Source organism: Pterocles gutturalis, unplaced genomic scaffold, assembly GCF_000699245.1.
Source record: "Pterocles gutturalis isolate BGI_N339 unplaced genomic scaffold, ASM69924v1 scaffold2636, whole genome shotgun sequence".
Classification (NCBI taxonomy): Eukaryota; Metazoa; Chordata; class Aves; order Pterocliformes; family Pteroclidae; genus Pterocles; species Pterocles gutturalis.
The window spans coordinates 36,537-53,930 of record NW_010097558.1 but is presented as its reverse complement, the minus strand read 5'-3'; the positions used below and the strand labels follow the sequence as shown (position 1 = coordinate 53,930).

The 17,394-nt window shown below is 38.2% G+C and overlaps 1 protein-coding gene across 4 annotated transcripts in view; it reads left to right on the top strand.

Annotated features, from left to right (window-relative positions):
- LOC104464194 (kelch-like protein 13) overlaps positions 1–17,394 on the top strand; it is a 75,971-nt gene that overhangs the window by 40,780 nt on the left and 17,797 nt on the right. For 3 of the 4 annotated variants that reach the window (XM_010077014.1, XM_010076945.1, XM_010076873.1), the window contains 3 exons: positions 12,116–12,257; positions 14,699–14,831; positions 15,081–15,277. In XM_010077014.1, the coding sequence (XP_010075316.1) occupies positions 12,116–12,257; positions 14,699–14,831; positions 15,081–15,277 (472 nt within the window). Of the gene's footprint in view, positions 1–12,114; positions 12,258–14,698; positions 14,832–15,080; positions 15,278–17,394 lie in introns of all 4 variants that reach the window. The other variant, XM_010077086.1, reaches the window with a different exon arrangement.

Below are 17,394 nucleotides of genomic sequence, written 5' to 3'. Positions count from 1 at the left end.
TCCCAGAGAGTCCTCTACTGTGGGAAACTTGTGGCTGTGTAGTACGTGAAATAAAGGACCTGCTGAAGTTGAGCTGATGACTTTGTAGGCAAGGACGTGGTTCTGTTACTGGGAAGTCCACTGGTTTTGCTGGGTCTGATACTGCTTTCCTGGCAATGGGAAGGAGCAACAGTGAGTTGCTGACCATTAGCTGGTGGGTTTGTTTCCCACCAGTTATTTACTGGGGGTATTTTCAGAATATGCTGAATGCAAGAGGTAATTTTTCATGTTACACAGAAGACAAAGGATTCCTTTGATGGGAAACACAGATATCCCCTAGCTTCTGGTGGGACTGGTCCAGAGTAGCTTGAGCTTTTCCCCGAGTTGATGGAGAGATCCAGTGACATCGCATAGGGAAAATTAGATAGTATTAGATTTGAAGCACTGACATTTCACCAATGTGTAGCTCTAATGCCGCCTGTCTTAGTGAGTGCATGAGTTGGGATTGTGCAGTTGTGTGTGCGTGCGCATGCTTTTGTCAAGCTGCTTTACATTGTCTTTCATGACACTCACAGCGTTGGGGTTTAGAATATAGATTCCTTCTGTCAAAATGAGTGTGAAAGCTGTTCCAGCAAGTTTGTTCTCTGCTAGTGAAATCATTCATACTTGCAGTTGTGTTGACTATGTGGGGACAGATCTAGGTCATTTGATACATTATGTGGGTGGGTAGGCAATTTCAGCAAGTGAATCGAGAGCATCCTTGGCAAGAGGAAAGGACAAAGCGAATAACACCAACTTGGAAATGTAGTATTCCTTGACATTGTAGCTGTGTATTGATGGCCACATGTTAAAAACAAACAAAAAACCCAGTGACAGACATAAGCAGAGGTTAAGAATTGCAGCACTACCTCAGAGAGGGTGAGGAACAGTTCAGAATTTGGTTATATGTAATGGCTTTGAGGTGTAACGGAATATACATCCCAATTACTGTTCTCATATGTTAAGAGCTAAGAGGAGAATTCTTTTATTCACTCTAGCAATGTCATTTATATTGTTTTCCGAAGTTGTGCACATCTTTCATTAACACAAATGAAATAAATGTTTGTGGAAACTCTGGAGATTAAAGTACTATGCTGGACATCTACAAACAATTCAATAATGCAAAAATACTATTTTCAAGAATACTATGACATAGGATTAGTCTATGTTTAAAAATAAGTAAAATTTTAAAAGTTCTTAATGCAGAATGATCCGTTTATGAACTTAGTGCCTTCTATCCTTTTACATGGAATAGTGTGGTGATATTTTAAATACCCTTTGCAGGTGTTTTCATAAATAACTAAGGGGAAATAAACAAATGTTATATTCCAAATATATTGCTATCAAAGGGTTTGCAACACAGTCTGTCTGTCCTGAGTCATGTGGTTTTGAAATTTGTCTGATAGAAAATGCTGTGCAGTAGTGGAAGTCAGTTACTGTGTAGAAAAGTAGAATAAATTCTTAATACTCTGGAGTAATCAGTGTTGGTTTTAGCTGCTTATATAGGTTATAGAGGTTAATGCTTTTGTGTCTTCTTTCCAATCTCTGATTTGCTCTACAATGAGCTCTCTGAATTTATGCTATACAATGGTATATACTTAAATGGGAAAAGGTGTGTATGCATAATTCATCAGACCATCTGTATTAGGTAGTTCTCTTTTGTGAAACCACCCTATGTGTCTCTGCCATCTTCACTGGTCATTTTTAGTAAAATAAACCCTTTTGTTGGGCTCTTGAGCATTCAACAGGCTACACTGTACTCACACTGAAACAGGCTCGCCTCTCTTTGGCAACATTTCCATTTTAATTAATTACTTGCTAGATGTTTCACATTTCAACATGTTGAAAGTCGGCGTGCAGGTCACCCCAAATATTTTTTTGAAGGAATCTGACAATGCATGCAAATAGATGAATTGAGTGGGTGGGGAATAGGAGGGGCTTAATCCCAGCAATTTTGCGAATAGAGTTCTTAGTTGTGCCTGTTGATCTTACTTTTGCATTTGAAATAATAGATTCAGTAGATTATTCTAAGCTTGAAATGTGAAATTTAATTGCAGTAATAAACTGGCAAAAACAAGGGGAAAAAACCAAACCTGGTTGTCATGAAGTTTCCCAGTGCTTAGTGGTTTTTCTGGGCAGACCTTTATAGGTGATGCTGCATCTTACAGGTCCTCAAAATCACATTCTCCTCCGTATATAGCATGATGTTACAGTGTTGACATTATGTTGTGACATGCTAAAGCATCTTTATTGAATTGTCTTGAATATGTTACTTAGCCTATTCTCCCAGAATGTCAGTTCTGCCAGTTTGTCATTTTTTGCCATTATTTCCTTGTCACTGTGGAAAAATCTTGCTGTCCAATACCTTTCTGCTCCCTGGCTTTTCTAGTGTTATGCAGTATTTTCTGCGGAAGCTTGGATGGGGATACCTATGTATTTTCATAAAGTACTTGGTGAACATTGGGGTTTTAAAATAATAGTCACTTGTTCTAAATGGTAAGGGAATTGTAGTGTAATAATGTGTAGCTATAACACTGAAGTAGAAGTGAACATCTATATTATTGCTGTAATATTTTTGTCCAGCGCTGACTGAGAGTGTTGCAATATCTAAGTTGCAAAAAGGTGTTTTTTCATGGGGTAGACAAGTCACACATTACCTGACATGCTTAGATTTAAACTCTTTATCATGTAGGGAAAAAATATTTTACCATTTAAAGTAATTAATGTCCCCTACGTTCTCCCCAGGAGATTTTAATAAAGAAATGCTAAAATAACTGTGATAAGTGACAAAGCAAGAGGAATGCCACAGCAGACCTAGGCAGTAGAAAGAGCAGATGTTAATTACCAAACCCTACAGTCAGAATCTTGTTTACTTTTTTTTTTGATGGCTTTTAAGCTATCAAAATTATTCTGTACAGTATATAGGAAAAAACCCCCAACACTCTGGAAAGGACTTGTTCCTAAATCTGTTATAGGAATGCAGTGGTGTATATGTTCTATGACCAAATCTTGAATGTGCAGGTGCTTCCTTAGACATATGAAGGTTTTTGTCTCTTAAGGAACCATTCTGTAAACTTAACAATTTCTGTGTGTATGAAAACTAACTCTAAAGACACATCAGGTAGAACTGTAATCTGTTGGTGCATGCAAAATATTTTTCTTAAGTGTTTTGTAATGTGCAGGAAGAATGAAGCTACCTAGATAAAATTATAACTTGCCTTTTGAACACTGAAGACCGAATATGAGGGCAGAGAATAGAATGTGCAGTGTCAGTCCAGCCTAAACCGTGAAACCTCTGAGTGACTGTTGTATTTTACTTTTGAATGTCAAGGGAATAAAGTAGTTTTGCTTCTGTAGAAAAGCTACAAAGCATGTGTATTTGCATAGCTTTTCCTGTTTTTCATAGCAGGAATCAATAGAGTAACACCAACTTTGGCAAAGAGTCATTAGAGAACTGTTTCTAGTTTAGCATAATTAAACAATCTGAGTCTGCAAATGTAAGCTACAAATGACTCAATGAATGTAAACTCTTTGTCAAACAGATAAATGTGGATGTGGTACTAAGGCTCCCGGAGAGACTAAATACTGTTAGGGACAAAAGCGTTATAGCAATGACTGAGCCAAATATGGCTTTGTTTCTGTGGAAAACAAATTTGAATTAACCAGTGGGCTGTAATTATGATGCAAACAGCTTGAGACCTCTGATAGTTTAGTTGTTTAAGAAGGAATTTTGAGGATAATGTTTTCTGTGCCACCTATCCGTGGGAGATCACACTGAAGCAGTTGATAATGTTGCTCAGCCTCTTTTGCTGGCTTTGTGGGACCTAATTTTGTGCTGGTTTTGTTCGCATTGTGACTTTGAAGTGAAACAAAAAGGTTCAAGTGATGTTGGGAAGATCCTTGTTTGTGTGTTGTCCTCCCTTCCACCCAGATCCATTGGTGTTTGGAACAGTGACCATGTCTTCAATCTGAGTGTTTCTAGTAGCTTTCTTTGCTTCTGTTGACATCGTGGGCTTGTGTGCTTGGGCAGAATTTTTTTGTCAAGCTGGTGTTTGCGTGTTGAAGTGCAAAGAGACTTGACAGTATTAAAAAAAAAAAGTTAAAGGCTTGACTTTTATGCACTAGTCTCCAAAACTTTTCCTTATTCTAGAATAGCTTGAGTAGGTACCTTGAGACTGACTGTGGTTGGAACAAGGTTCAGTGACCTTGTCCTTCAAGTAGGTTTGAGGATGTTGTTCCCCTCATGGCCATGGTACCTTTGGTGATTGTGCTCGCAGAGCTCCTCTGGCTACGTTGCTCCCGTACTTTAGTTTCCCCTTTAAACACCTTTGCAAGGTGGTCACTGCAATGAGCATCTCATGCTGTAACTGTGTCTGAACAGCAGTTAGAGCTGTACCAGCCTCTGCTTGCTGCCCATCAGCATGTGTCAGAAATGATCTTTGTCCTTCTCTGCTGATTTTGGGGGTTTGGAAGCCCTATATCCTACTCTCTTGCTGCCCTGGGCAGAGCCTTGTGAAAGGAAAATGCCACTTCTCACTGGTTTGCTCTGCTGTATAGAGCCTGGTTTTCTGTTCTCCTTTTACAGAGCACCCTTCGTTAAGAGGAAAGGTAGAAAATGGATATAGGATGTCTATTTGCTTTTTAATTTAGGAAAGAGTAAGCTTTACTTTATGCCTTTCTGCTGGAGTGGAGATGCAGAAGAGCTCATTGTCAAGTTACTAAACAAATGTTTAAACGTTCTGCTGTTACTGCTGTCCTTCTAATCTATACACAAGGTCAGGTGTAAAAAGTGAGATATTAAGATATAAACATCAGAACACTGGCAGTATTCTTCACTAGCTGCTGTAGCTGCTTTGGAAAATGCAGTGTTAATTCACTTGAGGTAAAGGTTTGTTAACTTTTGGTTGTGGTGGCCCCTTTCAAGTGAACCGCATTAAAACAATATTTTTAAAAAATGCAGTAACCTGATAAATACAAAGTGTTTCCAGTTCCATTATCAGCCTCTAGTTCATCTGTTAGAAATACAGCCTTTAAACTGTTCAGTAAACCCAGTGACAGCTGAAGCTGATAGCGTGGGACTAGTGGTCATAATAAGAAAGGAAGAAAAGGCGTGAATCCTACTCCTAATCCTCTGCGTGCATCACAAAGGTGATAAACACAGAGTGATTTAGGTCCTGTCTTCCAGTGCTGCTGTTGTGTTCATCCTACTTTCAGATCTTTAGCAGCAGCCTGTGTCAGTATCTGTATGACCCCAAAGCAAGAACTGGAGTTTTCTGAACGTGTTGGTTGGTCTGTTAAGAGAGATGTTAACTTGGACTGTCAACCTATTGGAACAAAAATGATGTTTGGTCTTTGTTTTCTCTTCTAGCTGGAATCATGTATCTGTTTTAAAATGTAAACTTGCATTTCCTATAGAAACTTTTGCTGTTTTTTTTGTAATAAGAAACCATTAACAACTTTTAAAACTGGCTAGCTTTACTGGGTTACTGATATCACAGAGGAATTTAATTAGAAACTCCTGTTAAAAAATAGTAGTAAAAAGTCAAGATGTTATTCTAAAGGAAGACAAGTGTAAAAGTAACTACTTTGCCAGAATAATGTATTTCCTGAAATTGTATGGGTAGAAGATACAGAATGGAAGAAATGTGAAATACCATGGTTGTGTAATTTGTTCATCTACATTATATTAATATTTGAATTTCTTAATAAAAACACTGAGATTTTCTTTTATCCAGTGCTACCATATCAGTTATGCTTATTGAGCTTCTAGGTGGCCATGTAATTTGGGGAATTCCTAAATTCATTACTCACAAAGCTGGAACATCTGTTCATAATGGGAAGACAGTAACATAGTCAATACTTAAATTATTTTTTGGCAGACTAAGCATACTAAAATACTTTTTGGCAGATTACGCATACAAAGTAAAGAATTACTCTATATCTAATAGTAAATGAAAGTCTCGTATTTCATTGGCCTTTTCATTAATAGGTTCATTCATAAAGTGCCTGCACAGCTGCATGTATAGGATAGCCCTGTTATATACCAGATTTTTTTGATAGATCATAAAACAGTGAAGATTTGTCTTGTAATAAGAATATCTTAATATGAAATTGAAATCTGGTTCTTTGTTTGCTGATGAATACCAGGGTACTGCCACATGCCAGGAGTGATTGCTGGAGATGCCATTTACCAGTGACCAGAACACTTGCAGTCATGGTTCATTGAACAGTAATTTGACAGAGAAAATAAGGTTATAATCCTTTCAAAAACAAGCTACTGAGCTTCACTAATTAAGAATTCACTGTCTGGCCAATATGGCTTTGGCAAGCTTTTCCTGAGTTATGTAAAGACTGTGGGTTTTAAATAAACCGGAGAACATGCACTTTAAATATCTGTAGCTGTAGGCTGATCTCCTTTACTTTGTTTTCAAAGACTGTGTGCTATGCTCTGACAATTTCAAACAGAACAATGGTTTACTGATGCAAATGAACAAATCTCCAATAATATTCATAGTTGCCTTTTTTCTATTGCATCAGAATGAGTTCAACTACTTCTGAAGAAAACATCAAAACAGAATATTGTTCTGTTTCGTTCCTGCCACCGAGCTCTATTCAAAACGACAACTCCATAATGTGAATATTCTAGTTGAGAGTATAACTTGTCATGGTTTCCACAGATCCCTGCTTATCATGGGTCACCTGCATGCCTCTGAACTGTTTTAGCAGGTTAATATTTGCAAAGTGCTTTAGAAAGCAATTTGCCTCTATGAATTGTGTTGTAATTCCAGACGGTTAAAAAATACTTGTCACTATTTGCTGGAAAGTTCCAGTGCTTAAAGTGTATTTTGAAGGAAGGTACAATCGCAGTTATGCTGGAGATGTGGGCAGCTGTGTTTGTCAGCAAGCCTTCAGCTAAGGATTGAGTGAGTAAGGTTCAGATTCTGGGTCTGACTACAGGGTCTCGTACCCTGTCGTCGTCGTAGGGTTAGTGGCTCTTCTGCTACACACACACATACATCAATTGCTCCTTTAAATTCAGTTTACAGTTTCTGTAATTCACTCCAAGTGATGGTGTGACCAGCAGGTCGAGGGAGGTGATTCTCCCCCTCTGCTCCATTCTTGTGAGACCCCCCCTGCAGTGCTGCATCCAGCTCTGGAGTCCCCAACATAAGAAGGACATGGACCTGCTGGAGCAAGTCCAGAGGAGGCCACAAAGGTGGTCAGAGGAGCACCTCCCATACGAGGACAGGCTGAGAGAGTTGGGGTTGTTCAGCCTGGAGAAGAGAAGGCTCCAGGGAGACCTTAGAGCAGCCTTCCAGTGCTGAAAGGGGGCTACAGGAGAGATGGGGAGGGACTCTTATCAGGGAGAGTAACGATAGGAGGAGGGGTAATGGTTTTAAGCTGACAGAGGGTAAAATTTAGATTAGCTATTAGGAGGAAGTTTTTTCCTGTGAGGGTGGTGAGACACTGGCCCAGGTTGCCCAGAGAAGCTGTGGATGCCCCATCCCTGGAGGGGTTCAAGGCCAGGCTGGATGAGGCTTTGAGCAACCTGGGCTAGTGGGAGGTGTCCCTGCCCATGGCAGGGGGTTGGAACTTGGTGATCTTTGAGGTCCTTTCCAACCCAAACCATTCTATGGTTTCCAGCTGTCTTTTCATTAACAGAAGTGAGCTGCTGTTGTTGTTAACCCATCATATTTTGTCCTGTGTTGTGACAAGATTTAGAGAATTATATATCTGATAATATTTAAAAGCTGCTGAACTTGTATTTCAAATCAATGAAATGTTAAGTAATACTACTGAATTGTTCTAGTTTGAACTCTTTTCTCCACTAGGGTGGGCTTAGCTGTGGTGTTTCCCTGCCTGTGCTATGGAAGAAAAAAAAAGCCAAACCCCCAAACAAACCAAAAAAACCCTCAAACAATCAAAACTCAAAAAGTCAGTGTAGCTTCACACTAGCTTGATAAGAGTCTTGAACTATTGTTGTATCTTTTTTTCTTATCTCGACGTTTGGCTTACAGTCTTCTTTCTCATTGTAAACTAATTGCTAATGGCACAGATTGTCAAAGAGGGTGTTCAGGTACCTTTTAGTAGCTGAACAAGATTAAAATTAGTATCTTTAGAGAGAAAATAAATGAAAGCGAATCTAGTGGGCAATCATCTACAGAAAGAAAACTTAGTTTTGCATCTTTTTTTAATGGTAAAAAGTGAAGTTATCTTCCTTCAAAATTGACAGGAAGTTAGGAAATTAAGATGTATAAGTATTATCCACATAATGCACACTCCGTACTTCGTCCCTACAAAAATACCAGTTGGAAGTACTTGGAGGATTAACTTGGAGTCAAGAGAAAAGCATGTTTGGTTACTGTAGCTAGGAAAAAACTATACTATGATTGAATCAACATAAGGTTAGCAGGAAAATTCTGACTGACAGCTTGTTCTGTGGTAGCAATTAATTAACTTCTGGTGCCTTTCTGTGAACCGCAAGCCACTGCCTCCAAGAGGTTGCAGAAAGAGTCAGGCAGCTCCTCCACCTCCCTACTGCAATGTTAATATTCATGTCACATTAAATTCCAACATTCCCTTGTTCTTAGCACCTTAATGGTCAACCACCTCCAGACCAAGTGTATGCATTGAAAGTGGTGTTAGTATTCACATTTAGAGCATTATAGTGCTTAGCAGACCTATGTTAATGTAAATGATGCCTTTGGTAAGTATCCAAACAAGACAGATGTACTTACTGTGTTTTTGTTGGGGAGTTTGGTCATTATAAAGCATGTTACCTGTCTGTCTTGTCTGTGAATGACAAAGTTACCTCTGAATATTCACTTTACAACCCCCTAAACAGAAGTTGTATTTGGGACAGTTTAAAATTTCTTTGCACTGCAGTTTTAAATTAAGGTTTAAATTACTTTTGGATATGATAGAGTGGTTGGGGTTTGTTGTCTTTGTGTATTGGTATCAATGCAGTCCATAGGAGCTGTTGTGGTTTCACTTTGACTTACAAAGATGGATTTCTCTTCTTGTGTGAAGATAAATGCTGAAACTGGGATAAAGCCAATGACAAACTCATAATTTCTGGTTGCTCCGGGGATGCTCTTTTTTTTTCTCAGTGAATGTCACAAGGCTGAGACTCAGGGGATCAGTGAGCTTTCGTCAGGTCTTATTGCTGACTTGCGCTGTAACTTCTGCCAAAACCAGCTCCTGAATGTCACTTTCTGCGTAGGGAATGGGTGCTTGGCCTTCCCAAACTGTTAAGCTGGAGGTAAAAAATGTGGTGTGTGTTTTTTTTTTTTTTAGAGAAAAAAACCCAACCAAAACCAACCAAACAAAAAACTCCCCAACAATTGAATAAAACCCAAACCCAAACACACCATGATTTTTTTTTTATTTGTCATAGTTTAGATATAAAGCAAAAATCAGTATAGGAATAATGTAATTTGGTCATCTTTAAATAGGTTTATACTCGTGGAGTCATATGCAGACAAGTTAATGTTTGAGACTAGAACTGGAACACTTGTTCGGGTGGATTTTAATGGTGTGGAAGTTTGCAATTTATAATGTCTAATTTGCATACCCCAGTTCCTGTCCATATGTAACAGTAAATATGGAAAAGAAAAAGTGAAAATCTCTTCCGCAGAAGAGCAAGTTGAGAGGTGCTGAGCTTACATGTGTGATACAGGTATTAGACAACTGCCCATTGCGTATTGAAAATCAGTTATCCTCTCTGTTGGCTGAGTAGTTGTAACAAGGCACCTGGTGCTATACAGGACCTCTCAGGACAAAGCTTGGGAAGTTGTACGTAATGTGGCCTCTTCAGAAACACGCTTCCGTTATCACTGCCATTCCTGAAATAAATGAATCGTGTTCAAGGTCTTTCCCTTCATTTGTAAAACTTATGAGGTGTGCTGGCTGTTGGAAAATAAAGCAGCATGGTGCATGTGGCACACGTGGTAAAAGCCCAATCCAAACAGCCAAGAAAGTTGGTTTACTGTGTGTTTCTTTTCCTGATGATTTCAGCTGATGTGTGCATCTTCTCTTTTCTTCAGAGTTTAGAAAAAGTCTTAAAAGCCGCTTCATATAATGGCTATCTGAGCTGACATTTCAGGGGGATTTTTCAAGAGCAAATACAGTCAGATTCATGCTAGTTGAATCCGTGGTTCCTTCCCACCCACGCTTACAAGTCTCCCCGCATTATTTTATATTTCTCCTTAGAAAGACATGTACAAATTTAGAGACTGGATGTCCTTTGAAATTATGTTAGACTCTTTCCTTGATGTGATTGTATTAAAACTAAAACAGAAATAATCCCAAAACCCACTACCCCTCCCAAACCCGAAACACCCTGGAACAAAGTGAACGAAAATATTTTGGGTCATGCACTAGCAACTGCTTTGCTGCTGTGCTGCATTGCTGTGTGCGTTTGATGGGTGCCAAAGATAGCCTGGAGAGCACTTTTCTAAGGTGCACCTGTAAAACTTAAATTACACTCTGAATTTGTTTTATAAAATAGAGATAGTTGTGTTTCAAAAATGCCACAATTCTTTCATGCTGCAGTACACCCACATTTATTAATTTTTTCAGATGTCTGAGTATTGGGTTGCTACAGTAGAAGTCAAAGCTATTTAGATGTACTCTTGTTCCTACAATCTGTTATGTCTGTGTGCATAAAATCTCACTGTTTCAAACCCATGTACACTGTTGAATGGTGAATTTGTTTTGAATATGTTTTCATAGCTGACCTTATGTACTCATGGGTTTGAACAAGGCACGTCAGTGCTATCAGGGTAATGTTTGAGTTTCAGAAATTGCGCCGTATAGTCTATGTACCCAAAGAAGGTGAGGGTAAATATTTTTTTTGAAAGAAATGAAACTTTATTGGGGAAAACAAAATTCTGAAAATTATGTTTCATCCACAAATTCCAAATTTCTCCTTATATAGGATCGCAGTCAAAACTTCTGGGGGCAGGGAGGTTGGAATTTAAGCACTTATTCAAAGTAATTTCTGAAACTAGCTTGGAGGCCAATGTTTTTACCTGCATGTTTAAAATTTGGAAAACTTTTTGTATCTAAGATTTGCAGCAATTATGTCAAACTACTGTGAATCTTTTTTGGAACCTGGAGTCCTTATTAACAAAGATGCCCTCATCTGTGGATTAACAGTTTGTTTGCAAATTAATATTGTATATATATGCATTATACTGCCATGTATGCTAATAGGTAGTACATTAGATCATGGAAAGTATAGGAACTAGTTATTGTTAATATTTCTGAAGATGAAATTTGTTTACATTTTATAACAATTACAGGTTAGGGTAGTTAGAATCTCATGTGTGTATCTCTCTATGTAAACCTAGTTTACATCTCAAGATTAAAATGGAAGGCTAATAATAATGCGGTAATTCTTTAATAGTTCTGCCTAAAATTAGCCCTTTCTATCTACACTTGGACAGTAATTATTGGGAATCAAAAACATAAGAATTGGCTTCACACTAACAAATCTTAAAGTTATAAAGTGACTGCCTGTGATAGCTGAATACTGGATATCATGGTCTAAAGGAGTTCTACTAGTTGTGTGTTTCTAAAGATAGCTTAAAGTTACAGCTTGAAACTCCACTATGTATATTTTCTATTATTATGTTCATACTTGAGCCAGATAATGCAAGCCATGAGAATGAAATTACTGAATTTTAATATTACACTTAGAGTTTTAATTTTTTAGCTTTGCTTTGCTATCTGGTAAAATACTTGATTTTGAAAACTGGATGAAACCCCTGCAAGCGTCCTACGATACTGGAGCCACACATAGAAATAAAATAGCATGCAAGTGTCTTAATCAGGGGGATGTGGGTGGAAAGAAAAGGAAAAATTTATTAGCTGAAAATTAAGGGTTTGAAGTTACGCTGTTTCAGAGGCTGTTAACACTTCACTTTCTTAGTTCAGCTGGAAGGGACCATTAGGGATTGATTCTGGTGCCTGCTGCTTTTTGACCTACGGTCTCTGTGCTGTTACGTTTCATCCCTGAAGACTGTGGGTTTAATGCACAAGAGTGCTGAATGAAAATTAATTTGGTCTTAAGGTTTCTTTGTTCTAATCTTAGATCTCTGGTGGAAGAGGAGGATCCTCATATGAAAGTATCTCTGGGTAGCAGCGATATGGGCGTGTCTGCCCATCTACAGTCTTCGAAGACAGGGACCACAAGATTTTTCACCAGCAATACTCACAGTTCTGTGGTATTACAGGTAATTAAATGTTCTTGTCTCAATATTATTGATCTGCACTGAGAATTTTGGATGCTCTAAACAATGCCTCTACTCAATAGACTTTATCAGACTAGTAATTCCCTAAAAAGCATCAAAAAAAATGCATGTTAATGTGCTGTGCTGACAATGCCCACAAGCAAGCATGGCTTGTAACTTCTTTTCTTGCAAGCTAAAGGTTTGACTTTTAGCAACAGCTTGGAAAAAAAAACACCTGGCCTTTTCCTTGGGTTGTATCCTCCCTGTCCACTCTCAATTTTGAAGAGGTAATATTGTTTAAACTGTGAAGTGACAGCTGTATCAAAGATGCTTCCTTGAATATACTAATGTAATCATGATAGTCAAACACTTGTATATACCATCCCCTGAGTGAAAGCTGCCTTAGGGATGTGAATGAGGAGAGCTCCGTGCTCCTCCTCCACGGCCCTAAGAGGGCAGAGCCCTGCCAGGTTTGGAGTAACGCCCTGTGCTGGGTCTGACTGTATGGCACTACCATATGGTAGAGTGGATAAAGATGTTATCTAATGGATAAAAATGTTATCCTCTCTGAAGCTTTAAGAATTTAATCTAAATTCATTTTATCTTGTTTCTGCTGGAGCTTTTGCACACCGTACAGAGTCAAGCTGACAGCATGCCATAGCTCTTGCTTCTATCCAGTGCCGTCTTTCTCAGGAGTGCGGGTGACTTCTGTATGGCCTGACTTCTTGGAGAACTGCCACTTATTTTTTCAATTTGCTGCCATTTTAAATAGATTGCCTAAGTTCAGGGACAAAAATGAGAAGGATTTTTTTCGGCTTATTCAGAGAAGCTAGTAATTCTTTTCTTTTAGTTTCTAAGGCTTGGGCATCGGTGCGTAGCTCTCCCTCATTTGTAAATTTTGGAACAAGTTAAATTGTTCTAGATATTTTTTGCTGTGTCTCTTTAGGTTTTATAGTTATTGTAGTCTTGAGACTGTTTCTTTGGTGTGCTTGGAGTTGTCCCCTTGCTGTAGGTTTTTTAGCTAAAGCTGAAGTTAGTGAATGGAAAGATTTCCCTCGATGCGAGATGGAGGTTACTGTCATCACTGTAAGCTGGTTACCATCCAAAAGAAAAACTTCTTAAACTATGAAGATTTCTTTGGCTATGTTGTAGATGTTGTACTCAAAAAGATCATCAGTGAAGGAGAGAGATGGGGAGAACAAAACTAAAACCCACCAAATGTAGAGTTGTGCCTTGCCCAGTTTGTACTTTGTTAGAAAAAGACTCTAGTCATCAGTAGCCAAGATACTTGCTTTTAATATGCCGGGGGACGTAACAGCAAATGGTGACATTGGGCATCCTAAGCAACGTGTTCAGTGCTTATTTCCTTCACTTTTATTTTTTTGTTTTCTTCAAAATTTGAGCAAATGGAGAGCTGGTAGTTGAAAAGCCGTGTTTGTAGAAACTACAGGCAAGTAATTTGAGGCATTGAAGTATGTTAGTTTTATATAAGCCTGTGTTTGGCTTCTGGTATTTATTGGAGCTAATAACTCATTTTTTCATTTGCACTCTATTCTTTTCTGTGTGACAAATTTGAATGTTCATTTCTACTTACCTTTGCAGTTTTAAAAATACAGCCGTTCTTTAAGGTAACGTAAATTTTAATCCATGGGGGCTGATGCCAAGACTTCTCTAAATGTTGAATCTATAAAGACAATATTTATGTTCTTGTTAGTACTAGGAAAAAATCAGACGTGCCTAGTTGAAGGAAATAGTTTTATGTTTGAGCTTGTGTTCTGCAGTGTGTAAAGGAGGCAAGTATTCCACCCATCCTCCAGTATCCCCATCTGGGCATATCTTTAGTGGCACATCTTCTCTACGATGCTGTTGTAGGTGACTTTCTTTTTTATTACAATGTGTCATTATGGGTAATTTGGAAAAGATCAGGTACATAATGTGAGCTTATTTTGGTGTTTTTGCCATGTAAAGTTCAGTGGTAATTTTGATGATCATAGAACCAGGTGACAACTTTCCTTTAAGGCCCCAATTTTTTTGCAGCCTCTTGGGTTGCAAAGCACTTAAACCGTTGTGGAACAGAAACATTTCTAGAATGCATGTGTCCAGAAAGGGTAGGTCCAGAAAAGATACCGGTCTCTACCAGAGACAATTGCTGGAGCATAAGCTTACAAAACAAACTCTTTCCTGAAAATAACTTAGCTGAATAAATCTAACTTTCTAAGGCCCAGTGTACTTTGCATTCTTCAGCCATTTCTGGAAAATAATAATAATTCTGCTTTTTTTCCAGTGAATAATTATCATTTAATATACTAGAGGTAATAGTTATAAGATGACCAATTATTTCTTTTTGGAACTACAGTACACATGTAAATAAAAGTAAATAAGCGTTTACATAAGGGAAATGAAAGAGATTCCTACTCTTCCCCGAAATTGTGCTCCTCTTGCAGGGTTTTGACCAGCTGCGAGTGGAAGGTTTGCTTTGTGATGTGACGCTTGTTCCAGGAGATGGTGACGAAGTGTTTCCCGTTCACAGAGCAATGATGGCTTCTGCGAGTGATTACTTCAAGGCTATGTTCACAGGTGGTGTTTTTGTTAAAGTAACACACACTGTCATCTCCAAATTGCCATCGTTTGGACACTCAGACACTTGTTCAGTGCTGTGTGAATTGGCCCAGGACAGCAAACAGCTCTGTAGTTGTACTCTCTCTACTGTTATGTATGGGTTTTTTAATTAGACTTTAAAGTTATATTTAAATTTTGTATAAGTTTATGAAATTATTTCAACCCAATCAAAGTGATTGTATAAACTTACCTACATGTCTTTTTCAGGAGGAATGAAGGAACAGGATTTAATGTGCATTAAGCTTCATGGTGTAAACAAAATAGGCCTAAAGAAGATCATTGATTTCATTTATACTGCAAAACTTTCCCTTAACATGGACAACCTTCAGGACACTCTGGAAGCTGCCAGTTTTTTGCAGATTTTACCTGTTTTGGACTTCTGTAAAGTGTTTCTTATCTCTGGGGTAAGACTTACTACTTGTTTCATGTTTACAATGACTAAGGCCTCGTTATTTTTTTTTTTTTTTAATAAGAAAAATGACTATGTAATACTCGAAGTCTAAAATTTTCCATTATTCGTAATTTGGATTCACAGAGAACAAGTTTGCTCTGCAGTTTTCTTGCAAATCTTCTTTTCTTCTGAGGAGTACGTACCGTATGAGTTTGACATAAATGTTATAACACAGGAAAATTCTTCTAATTCCGAAGCATATTGCAGTGTGATGATAGCAGTGATGATAATCGTAGTTCCCAGATACCTTGCTGGATTTTTTTAGTTCATGCCCTCACACTATATTCTTCCATAAGAAAGCTAATTGGTGAGTTTAAAAAAAAGAATAGAAGAATGAGAAGAATTGCTGTATGTTAATATACTTTGTTGAAACCTTTTTATTTTGAGGAAGGAAGCCCACTGCTTGTAGGGATCATCACAGAGACCATTACATCTTTGTAAACCAGTGAACTTGGTCACAGTCCTTTAGAATAATACATCCTCTAAAGGGATTACTAATAGGGTTGTTACAGAAATGTTGGTTATATGAGAAAAGTAGCTACAAGGATTTTATGTTGATGCCATATTTTGCTAGAACTAAAAATGGCTTTGGATGCCTACTGGGAAATATTTTTTCACAATCACCAAAATAAATGCTTTTGTAACCAGGGGTTAGTCCCTAAAGTAGCAACCCTCTCCTACCAATAATGGTTAGTTAGAAGAATAATACCTATTTTGCACGGTTGTTTTTGTAAAATTGTAATGAATAAAAAGTTTGCCCAGCAAAGCAGTGTACCATAGTTCCAATGCAGTACAGTCTGCTTGTGGTCTACTGAAGTCCCAGGTCCTGAACCTCCTCTTGGGGAGAGAGAATTTTGACAACCTTTTTTCCTCCTCCTTTCCTTCCCTTTTTCAGACTAATAGGACCTCTTAGGAAAAAGCTTGGGAAGTTGTAAGTAATGTGGCCTCTTCAGAAACACGCTTCCGTTATCACTGCCGTTCCTGAAATAAACGAATCGTGTTCAAGGTCTTTCCCTTCATTTGTAAAACTTATGAGGTGTGCTGACTGTTGGAAAATAAAGCAGCATGGTGCATGTGGCACACGTGGTAAAAAGCCCAATCCAAACAGCCAAGAAAGTTGGTTTACTGTGTGTTTCTTTTCCTGATGATTTCAGCTGATGTGTGCATCTTCTCTTTTCTTCAGAGTTTAGAAAAAGTCTTAAAAGCCGCTTCATATAATGGCTATCTGAGCTGACATTTCAGGGGGATTTTTCAAGAGCAAATACAGTCAGATTCATGCTAGTTGAATCCGTGGTTCCTTCCCACCCACGCTTACAAGTCTCCCCGCATTATTTTATATTTCTCCTTAGAAAGACATGTACAAATTTAGAGACTGGGTGTCCTTTGAAATTATGTTAGACTCTTTCCTTGATGTGATTGTATTAAAACTAAAACTAATGTGTCCTAGAGATTTTCTGGTGTTAATATGAGTTTGTTATATATCTTACTAGAAATCTAACTTTACCTGTAACAGGGAAACTGGTGTGTTCTACATAAATTATAATATTATTTGGAATTTGATTTTCTAATAGTCTGTTATGAGAAATAAAGAAGTGGTTATTCCCATTGCTCCTCAGGGTACAGGCTTAGAAATGCAACCTCCCTAATGAAGACATGTACTGGGATTTATGCAAACAGGAGGACTCCAAGCTGCTAATAACAGCAATCTGTTTCATAAGGAAAGTGTTAGAGACATTTAGGCTCTATAGCACCACTGCTTTGCTTTTTATTTTGGCATATTTTCTCAATATGGCCAGTTGTGTGAGAATGTTCTGATAATGTTTCATTAATCGTAATACTCGTACACCATCTATATTTTGTTGCTAGGGTTTTTTTACCTTCTGAAAGGATGCAGTCTACCTCTCCAGGGCTAACGTGGCTATAGATGCCAACTTGGAATAAGGTCTTGGTGTTCCTTTAAATCAGGGGTTTGGGGTGGCCTCCCTTTGAGGGGAGGTGAGCCCCAGGGATACCGCGTTGCCTTTTCACCTTTTTTGGGTAGCACAACAGCTGCTTTATTTTGCTTTCTTA